Source organism: Anopheles merus, chromosome 3L (assembly GCF_017562075.2).
Source record: "Anopheles merus strain MAF chromosome 3L, AmerM5.1, whole genome shotgun sequence".
In the NCBI taxonomy this organism is placed as follows: Eukaryota; Metazoa; Arthropoda; class Insecta; order Diptera; family Culicidae; genus Anopheles; species Anopheles merus.
In genome coordinates, this window is record NC_054085.1 from 389,820 (window position 1) to 399,908 (window position 10,089).

The 10,089-nt window shown below is 35.7% G+C and overlaps 2 protein-coding genes across 5 annotated transcripts; both read right to left on the reverse strand.

The window, feature by feature from the left end:
- Positions 1–239: 239 nt before the first annotated feature.
- On the reverse strand, positions 240–4,658 carry LOC121599765. 4 transcript variants are annotated; one of them, XM_041927830.1, is made up of 5 exons: positions 4,559–4,658; positions 4,224–4,485; positions 3,770–4,146; positions 3,583–3,686; positions 240–3,041 (listed from the first exon to the last, which is right to left on the reverse strand). In XM_041927830.1, the coding sequence occupies exon 5, from the start codon at positions 3,039–3,041 to the stop codon at positions 1,956–1,958; it is 1,086 nt and encodes a 361-aa protein (XP_041783764.1). In that variant the 5' UTR covers positions 3,583–3,686; positions 3,770–4,146; positions 4,224–4,485; positions 4,559–4,658; the 3' UTR covers positions 240–1,955. The 4 variants fall into 4 exon arrangements, with proteins under 4 accessions (XP_041783764.1, XP_041783763.1, XP_041783762.1 ...); XM_041927829.1 differs by having other exon boundaries at positions 3,115–3,686; XM_041927828.1 differs by having other exon boundaries at positions 240–3,059; positions 3,115–3,686.
- Positions 4,659–8,073: 3,415 nt separating this feature from the next.
- LOC121600031 lies at positions 8,074–9,238 on the reverse strand. Its single transcript, XM_041928296.1, has 4 exons — positions 9,126–9,238; positions 8,760–9,045; positions 8,320–8,690; positions 8,074–8,260 (listed from the first exon to the last, which is right to left on the reverse strand). The coding sequence occupies exons 1-4, from the start codon at positions 9,174–9,176 to the stop codon at positions 8,183–8,185; spliced, it is 786 nt and encodes a 261-aa protein (XP_041784230.1). The 5' UTR covers positions 9,177–9,238; the 3' UTR covers positions 8,074–8,182.
- Between the last annotated feature and the right edge of the window lie 851 nt (positions 9,239–10,089).

The following is a 10,089-nucleotide window of genomic DNA, read 5'->3' on the forward strand; positions in this document are numbered from 1 at the left end:
GACCCATTTGATGCATCTGTTATCGAGTTACGTCATTGATGCGCACCGAAAATTCGAATTTTTGCATAATTTGTATGTCATGCTTTTCAACAAAAAGAAAATTTGGTTTGTGCATAAAAAGTAACTTTGATGAAATTTATTGGTCAAAATTTTATTCAATCAAAATTTTATTACAATTTTTGCTTAAAGTAAATATATTTTGAAGCATTACACGATTTTAAGGTGTAAAAAAACTTTTTTTACTGTTGTCTATTCATGAGTCAAAAAGGTATAATTTTCTCCGAGAACTTTTAAACTCAGAAAACTACCGTTTTCTGAATATGTAAAAGCGGTGAACTGTGTAGCTCGGTAACAAATTTTAGTCTAATCTTTCCCTTTCAAAGAAATACCTGGTTTCAATGGATTATGTAGTAGTTTTCCAATGATTTTTACATGCTTGAATCCGTCTCATAATTAATTGATGACGATAACTTATACCTCCAACTCCAACAGAAGGATTGCTTAGTTATTACTAAGTACTGATTAGTATCACAAATGTTGTCCACAATTTTTTGAATAGTTTCCAAAATGTATTGGCAATGTGCCAACATTTTTAAAATGTCGAAAAAAGATTTGCGAAACAGTCTATAAATCGCGGGTTTTATAAAAAAGCAGGTTTTGAAAATAGGTTATAAATCGTAAGTCAAACGTTAAAGAAAATAAAAAATATTAATTCTGTAATAGTTGTTTTAATCCTTCCCTTTAGTAACTAGTAGTGTCACACAAGAATGTTTGACACGACTGAATTGGACAATATTCACAATGAAACGCCTAAAAGTATGCAAACGATCATTCATAGCAGTATTGCATAAACCATGTGCAGCTCATCACACAGGGTGTCCCCGACAATCGATATAAAAGCTGACCGCGAAGAAACCGTGTGTCGAATTTCAGCGTATGTCGAAATTAACTATTTTCTCCTAAAATATTGCTCTTTTTTCGTATTTATTTATATAAACTGGTTGATGGAACTATAATAATTATGTGATCAGATTTCGACTAAATATGGTGCTGATCGGTTAGGTAAGGCCGTCTGTACAATTTTAACCATTTTGACGTAAACACGGGTCAGACTGAAACTTCCTTAGCGTGACCCAAACTCGCTGCACCAACGGATTGCACGGATTGCACTTGCACTTCACTGATCATTCGGTTGACCCGAACTCGTTGCATCCGCCGGTTGGATTTGATTCCGACACCGACCTAGCGCACCCGCTGGATCGCCGGGGCCGAATTTATTCCAACAGTCTCGAAACCGACTCCGGGTCGGATCTTGAAATGAATTGTATGACCCACGACTATCTAGTTCCCAAATTTTATAAAGTGCATCGATTACATTGAATGACTTTTTTAAGAGAAACTTTTTATCACACCGATAGATTTAAGTCGATTTCATCATTTGACAACTACACGCTCCAATTATGGATAATGCGGGAACAAGATTTCTCTTTTCTTTTTTGTTTCGATTGGAACGGTAATTATAAAATAATTGTAAATCTCTGACAACATATTTATTTTATCTTTTTTTCTGAAAGGAGTGATAAACATCAGCATAAATCCTACACAAAATACAATGAATTCAAATTGTTTATTGTATTGTGCACTTAGCCCATGATAATAGATAGAACAACTTAATCTGGTGATGAATATAAAAACTGATAATATTGCATAGAATTTAAATGAGCAGCACTACTAAATCATTTTTTTAATTTCTTGATGGCTTCAACGCGCAAATACTAGACTTACACATTGATCAATAAACTTATTTTCCTAAGCATCCAGATACTCAATCCTTGCTAACGGAGGAACTGTCCAGACTAGATAATTGGTATTAGATGAGACGAAAGAATCCATTATCCATTATCCACCATTATTTCATTTATATACTATCAATTTCACAATGGTAACATTACATATTACAACAATACGGGAAATGAGGACCATTGAGGCCAAGGGGGAAACTGCACTGGTTCGTCTGACCCGGTTGGTAAATTTGAACTCTCTGTTTGCTGCTCGATTAATTCAGTAGTGGAACTACTTTCACTCATCATTTGCGACATCTCCGTAGTGGTGGTGACAAGTGGTGGTAAACAAATTCCAAGCTTGGCACTAAATAAAGATCCCAGACCTGGACACACTTGCTCATACCCAAACAAATTGCCACTAACTCTTCGACACCAGTAAAATTTCGTGGGATCGCCGGGTTTTGGCAAAAAACCTTCCCTCGAGCACTTAAATACGCAGCTATTAGACAATGCATTAAATTCCGAGCCATCGGTACATTTGTACACCACCACGTTCCTCAACACTGGTCGATTTCGGTGACGGTTGTAATTGCAATACGCATAGTATGTAGGATCCTGTGGAAACGGTATAAATATAGATCTTCCATTTGGACGACATCGTATCGTTTGACATTGAGTGTTTCTGCTGCAGGTTTTCTTTTTCGAGTTATATACGTAACCCGACGGACATTTGAACAACCGGGCGTAGCTTCCAACAGATGTACAGTAGTGGAATTTCATGCAATCCTGGGGATCGGGAAATACTCCCAATCCCGTGCAAAGTAAACCAACTTTGTTGCCACTATTTGCTCCATTACCCTCGCCGATTCCTGTTGTATATCTGCACTCTGGAAACAAGGGATCTACAGTAGCCAGGCATGCTCCACTGGTACCAGCATCGATCGAATTACAGAACGTGCCCGAGGGACAATTGTTTTCCGGCAGCAATGACTGATCACTGATCCCTGGAATGCAGACGCGCACGCGTCGACATCCGGTACACACGATCGTGGAAGTATTAGTACAGCTTCCAGTCAAGTTTCTATCTATAAATTGTGGCGAGAGTGGTAAACTGTATGAAGTACTGTACCATAATGAACTTGGCACGTCATTATCCGGCGATATCATTTCCTCAGAAGAGCTTTGCGGGTCAAAAAGATTTGTATCCAGATAGTCCGAATAAATACCTTGCCCGTCGGATGCACCTAGTACGAGCATCTGCAGAATAAAAAAGAACTGTTATTCTATGAAAGTTAAACTATTCCATCACGATCGAACTCAAATCACGTACTAGGCACAGGCACACCGTTCTATATTTCACCATGGTTATTGACGATGTGAATGCTTTCTGATATTGAAACCTGAAATCATTCAAATCAGCGGAAAAAGCGCTACAAACGCTATTTATTCGCCCGTTTGTTTGCGTTGAAATTGCCGTCAGCCCTACTTTTACATCGCAATAAGTATGTGTGAATTGTTTCTAATCATTCTGACAAACATGGAAGCGTTTTTAGAAATCAGAATATTGAGTCGTGTAAATTGAAGATTAAAGGGGCTCCTTTGTTAAAATGATGAATAATATATATTGTGAAATCTTCATGACCTGTCCATAGATTTATATAATATCAGATTATTGAGTGCCGTGCAACGCACATTAAATCAACGGATACCATTTAACAATTGTACCACCATATTGTAGATTAACTATATTAATTAACAACAATATTTTACGAAGGTATCGTAACGTTAGGTTTATTACCCATGAACACAATTTATTTAATTGTCATTTCACTTTACATTGCAGATCCTTTTTTCTTCGTCATATGTAAGCTGCAATGGACACCGCTGCTCGAACAATTCCAACTAAAAAAAAATGCCCGGAAAATAAAGAGGACAACATTGATCAGTAACAAAATTATACGCTCTGTCTAGTCATGCTCACTTACCTTGAAAGGTGTGACGTAGACACATTCGTAGTATTTTTTGTTATCTCCCGGATACGGAAAACGACCACTTTCTCGACATTCAAACTTGCATCGTTGCAGTTTCACATCATACACCTCGAACTCGCGAGGACATTCAAACATCACAGGCAGGCCACTCATTGAGCAAAAGAAGTAAAATTGAGGAAATGGTTTATAAATAAACCATTTATTACGATTCTGCAGCAATTCACAATTCACTTGGAAGCAATCGTCTAGCACTTTTCGAAGGAAACACGATGAAGACGAATGGTTATAGGCATTATTGGCAGCAAGACAACTCACAGGCGTTGCTATTTTTTTCTCATCGCAATAAATATACTGCGTACAGTTGGAAGGGTCTAGGGGGAAAATATTTGAACAAAATTAGCTACTATTATCAACTTTTTGATCATTCCTGATATTGCGTTAGACAAACCTGGATAAAATCCAGCTTTTGTTGAAGGACACAGATCATCTGCCACACCACAGGCGCTTTCTGAATCATATTCTGAAGAACATATACCACTTCCAACACAATAAGGCTTATCAGGCTCCACATCTTGACATTTGTAACTTGTTAAAACGGTTTGATCATAGCTACAAATTTTCACTGTGCGACAATCAGCACAGTCTTGTCGTTTTCCGGATTCACAGTTTTCACTCACTTTACTCAAGCTCGAAACATTCTGCGAAACTCCCTTTTAAAATATAGGTAATAAGAAACTATCAAAACCTAAGGTACTATTGAAAGCATTACCAATTTGCACTCACCTGTTTCACGCATAAAAAAACAATACACCACCAAATTGTTCGTTCACTCCACATCATTCATGTGCTTCACCAAATTTGACTTGTCAATATACCCTCGCACTCAATCTATTTTATAGCAACTACTTGGCCGATGCATCAAGATGATGTTAGCATTATGGACTAACATGACTTGATAAGATAACAGGTATGTTCATTATCAGCAGTACATCAGCATTTAGAGGAAAAAATAAACTTAGTATTTTACTTCTACTATTTGTTAATTTAATTACTTTGAATTCCTATTTGAATACAGTTATTACAGTTTGTTACATTTTTATATATAACAGCTTATAAAATTTAATATAGGAAATTTTTTTCAAATGTGAAATGGTGGGTGTATCATTAGTAAAAAAACGAGGTTTTATCAGGCTTCGAAAAAAAATTGTTGTTGTTGCAATGCAATGCAAATTCTGATTTTGGATTTAATAATGTATTTTTCATTATTTCATTACTTTGTAACATTTTATGTTATTAGGTTTGATATACTTTTCTCTTTTTCGTTGGATCTACAACTATTGTGGGTCAAGGCCAACCTGTGCCACTAATGGGTTGGGTTATCAGTGACTTATATAATTGAATCGATAGCAGGATAGTAAGTCAGGCTTGGACCCATGACGGACATGTTGTTATATTTACCATTTTTTTATATTTACCATAATAACTGCGTAGCCTCTAATGGAATCAAAACATTTTGACTCCGTCGTGCAAAGGAATCGCACGTCCAACGTTATCTATCAAATTCCATACAAAATTTTGAAAGGCCTTCCGATAAAATCGATATCCATGAAGTGATGCCAAAGCCCTTACGGAAAAAGTTGCAAAAAAGCTGATTTTCTATTATAATTCGTATTGAACATCTTGATTTGTCTCTCGTTTGAAATATCTAACTGATCGAAAGGACATTTGCATTATCTGTCTCAAAAGGAGACCATTTTTTGTCGAGCAGCTTTCCAAAGCGTCAGACTACAGCTACGGAAAGAGATTTACTTTAGAGTTTTACTACTTATAATATTTAATCACAATTAACAAATATTTTTAATCCTTAAGAATTGTATGTAATTACATTCAGATTGGATTTTTATCATGTATTTATGTAAAATTTCTGGGAATAACAAAATGCACAAAATGGAAGAAGAGAAACATTACACAAGCGCTACCTTCCATAACATCGCCAAAACATTTAAAGAACAATAATACACCATGCGTAGAAATATTCAAAATTATTTTATTTTTTTTAATAGTAAGATAAGATATTGCGTTTCACATTGCAGTTTGTTTTAACATTCCAAGCTATTTCAGATCAATTTGTAATCAATGTCTCGAGTCAGCAAAATTTTGAACGAATCTAGAGTTGTCTCTATCAAGATTGTATAATACCGATTTTGTTCCGAATGAGGGAGCCAGCTATATTTACATCATCATCTTCGAATGAACTTTACAATCGCTAAAGCTGCATCCAAATGATAAGCGCGAGGTGTTAAGTTTAATATGGAATATGCACCTCACTAGCATATACATCCATACGATTAGACATATTGCGATCAAATATGCTATATGTACATTGTACATACGGCTTAATAGATAAGAGTGGTCGTATCCAAAACGTGAGTCGAATCAGAGAGGTGTAACCAGTCATGCTTTCACGGTTGGTTATATAGAATGTGTTAGATTTGAGGTTTTGCTCTTTATACTTTGTTTACAACACTAATAATACGTACAATAATAAAAAATATATAATAAGCAAACACTTTAAAATGATACGTGCGGGCCGCGCACCAGCTGCACCGAGCGCCCCTGCCGGGAGCTTCTGCTCGATCGGCTGTGTTCCACACTATCTGATCGTGCGACGCTCGGCACTCAATAAGGCCCGGGTTTATATACATGTTGCGGCAAGATTTGTTCAATGACAACTTTTCTGGATTTCTCTGTTTTTTTTTTAATGTGCACGGATTTGCTCACAAAAACATTGTAAAATTAAGTTGAAATTATGTTTTATCCGTTTTGGTATACAAACAAGACCGAAAATATTCCTGCAACAAATAAACATGAAACAAATCGATTTGTTTCTCTTGCAACAAAATATTCCCGCAACATTAGTTTGACAGTTCGTTCATACGATTTGGCAAAAAATGTTCCCGCAACATTTTTATAGACCCGTGCCTAAGCTTGGCATACTTAGCGGACCTTCACACGTCACTGACTAGCGTACCGTACCGTTCGTTTTTGAATGGAGAGTTTGACAGTACCGTATGAGCCCGGTACATGTGGAGGCTCTCTCACATGCCAATATAATTTATCGCTTGTTTGCGATGGTCATTTTGCGATAATGGTATTCAAAACATTAAATATGGACATTAATAAAGTTAACTTTTAAAAAAATAATAAATAACTTTACATAAAAAAATAAAAATAAATAACTTTACACTTTATGCAGTAAAACAAAACAATATTTGATGGTACGGTATGAGAGGACGATCTGCCAGTCACAGTGCTTTTAGACGACCAACTTATGTACCGCGACAAATTTTCTGCGAGCACTTTGTTCTAAAACAACTTCTCAATTTTAGAACAAAATCAGAGGCAACCGTGATTTTTGGTTTGTGCGCGGGTTTATGAATTTTTCACATAAAGGCAACGCTCGCGTTTCGCGACATTACGATCGAGGTTTGACATACTTTCGTGCTAAAACAAAGACGATTTGACAGATGCAATGTCGCAAAAAAAAATTCATGGAAGATTTTTTGGGTCGTCTTGATTTAAGCAGAATAATTTTTGTCGCATCTCAATGTGGTGCAGGGGATGAGTCACCTTTTCTTGAGATGGGCTGCATTTGAAACAAAATCGTCTTGATGTTGACAATTTTTTGTACAGGATATAATGAACTTTGAATGTCTGATTTACTACTATACGCACGCCATACATGTAGGGTTATAAGAGCGCTCACGACTTTAAGGTAGAAAACATTAGTGCTGCAGCGTCTATGTAAAATAAATCTTGCAACTAATCTCGGAGCATTACTAATAATTGAACATACAATTTTGAATTTTTCATATGAATCCGCTATAAAAAATAAACAACTTGAAAATTAAAATTCAATAGTTCTTAATTTAAACATTTCTCATGCATTTCAATACTTTTCCTACCAAAACTTTCTTTCAGATTTTTCTGAGCATAAACTCCTGACTAGCGTCGGGTCAGTAGTTCAATGATCTCGTAAGACTAAATAACATGCTTTTAATAAAAAAAATATTCAAGCCACTTAGTAGGACTGACTATCCTGCATTAGGAAATTAAAAAGTTACTGATAGTAAGTTTCAGATAGTGTTTCAGATTAGCCTTGACCGATAGCAGATGTTGTGCCAAAGACAAAAAGAAACATATATACTAAGTAATAATGATAAACTTATGATAAAGATGTTTCTGTTTCTTTATGATTAAGAATACAATCAAATACAATAAAAATATCTGCAAATACATATTTTTCACAGTTTGCTTTGCATTTATTCATGTGTTACTCTTATTCACAAGTAGCCAATTTCAATAATAACATCAAAAAATCCCATCAATCTTTATTAACTCATCAAGTCATTTTTTTTCAAGACATTTTTGTTCCTTTGCATTAAACTCCAGTAAAGGTGGACAAGTTTGTTCAAACTTCTGGAGCTGTGGAAAAAAGAATGTATAAGCCATGTATGCTCATTTATACTTTAATTTGTACTTACCTTGCTGGTGCTAACAAATGCACATTCGTAGTACATTCTGACATTAGGATGAGCGAATCTTCCAGCTTGGCGACATTCAAACTCGCATCGTTTTAGGTCCAAATCAAAAACATCAGTTTCACGCGGGCATTTGAACATGATTGCACCATTTGACGAGCACAGAAAATACAGCTGTGGGAAAGGTGTGTATACAAACCACTTATTTATGTTTCGAGAATTTTTACAATCCACCTGGAAGCAATCAGATGAACGGCGCTTAAGGAAGCAAGCAGCCGTAGTTTGATTGTACACATTATTGACCGCTAAACAGTTTTGCTCATATCCTAACATTTCAGAATCACAATACAAATATCTAGTGCAATTTGAAGGGTCTGTAAATAAAATTCGTAAACAGTTACTCATATATCTATAGAATCTACTAAATGTACCCCAAAACATACCAGGATAGAACCCAGGAGAATTCATCGGACACAATTCATTCGCTTCGTTGCACACAGCACCATCTTCTTGCGTTTCTGAGCATATTCCTTCACCTGTACAATAAGGCTTAGCCGGATCTACATCTTGACAGCGATAGGATGTAAGAGCTGTCTGATCGTAGCTACAAATTTTTACTGTAGAACAGTCCTCACAATCCTGTCGACGTCCCTGTTTGCAAGATGATATTGCACGACTTAAAGCTACAGGACCGCGCTTCGAAATCAGTTGACGAAGTGCATTTTGCTCCTGAAATTAGAATCAGTTTAAGTTAGTGAAACTTCTTTCGATACATTCTACAATACATTTTGCCATTCTTCTTTACAAACCTCGCCGTATACTGCAATAATCAAAAGAACCAAAACAACTGAACGTAACATTACCACTTTTTACATTCACTTTATGAACACAATGAGCTTTTACCGAATCTAAATGTTTTGTTTTATACTGTTTTGCTTTTATTATGCAACACATCTTTTACAACTTAATTGCATGTATAAGATAAGATATCTCCAAAAGACTATTATCAAACAGTATCATTTCAAGAGAGTAGGGTAAATGTTCCAATAGAGACGCTATTTGTAGTGGTGCAAATTGCTTTAAATGAGTTTGAGTTATTACGAAAGATAATATTTGCATACAAATACACAATATGTTGACTGCAATCCAAGAAAATATTTCCTACGACTTAAACAAGTTGCAATAATGTTATATAACTTATATAAATGATTTACAAAACAAAACGACGCAAAAACTCCCTTGAAAGCCGTGTAATAAAATGGCTTTCGTGTTTGAAAAAGTTGATGAATGTAAAAAAGATAGAATTATAGTGTAATTATCAATTACAACAAGATCAGTGCCCGAAATTACGACGTAATCTTGTGCAGTTCAAGAGGACCAAAGCTAAGAGGCTAGATTTTTGATTGTGGTCGTTTTTAAGTGATTAATTACTGAAAAAACTACTCCATGCCATGTTGATGAGAAAGAAATGTATAGTTACACTAAGTTTTGTGCACAAAATGTACAATTAGTCCTGAAAAGTGTTTGGTTGTTTGAAATCGTTTGTGAACGCTTTTTCATCTAACTGTCTAAAACAAGCTTTCAAAATGGTGGACCAAAATCGACCTCTGTATTATATAGACTTTGATTTTTGTGTATGGAAAAACGTGCCAACTAAAAAGCCAACTAAAAGCAGCAAGCAAAACCTCGGATCTCTATGCAGTATGTGGTCCACTGAGTATCGGGCAGTCCCCATTGCATAGCAAACTGACCACGTAACTTGCCAATATTAGC

Excerpts from the sequence above, each read along its gene's own strand:
- LOC121599765 (XM_041927828.1), bottom strand. The coding sequence starts at position 3,147 with ATGGTGAAATATAGAACGGTGTGCCTGTGCCTA. Across the intron at positions 3,060-3,114 it reads GAACGGTGTGCCTGTGCCTA|TTCTTTTTTATTCTGCAGAT; the intron begins GTACGTGATTTG and ends ATAGAATAACAG.
- LOC121600031 (XM_041928296.1), bottom strand. The coding sequence starts at position 9,176 with ATGTTACGTTCAGTTGTTTTGGTTCTTTTGATTATTGCAGTATACGGC. Across the intron at positions 9,046-9,125 it reads TTATTGCAGTATACGGCGAG|GAGCAAAATGCACTTCGTCA; the intron begins GTTTGTAAAGAA and ends TTCTAATTTCAG. Across the intron at positions 8,261-8,319 it reads CATTTGTTAGCACCAGCAAG|CTCCAGAAGTTTGAACAAAC; the intron begins GTAAGTACAAAT and ends TTTTTTCCACAG.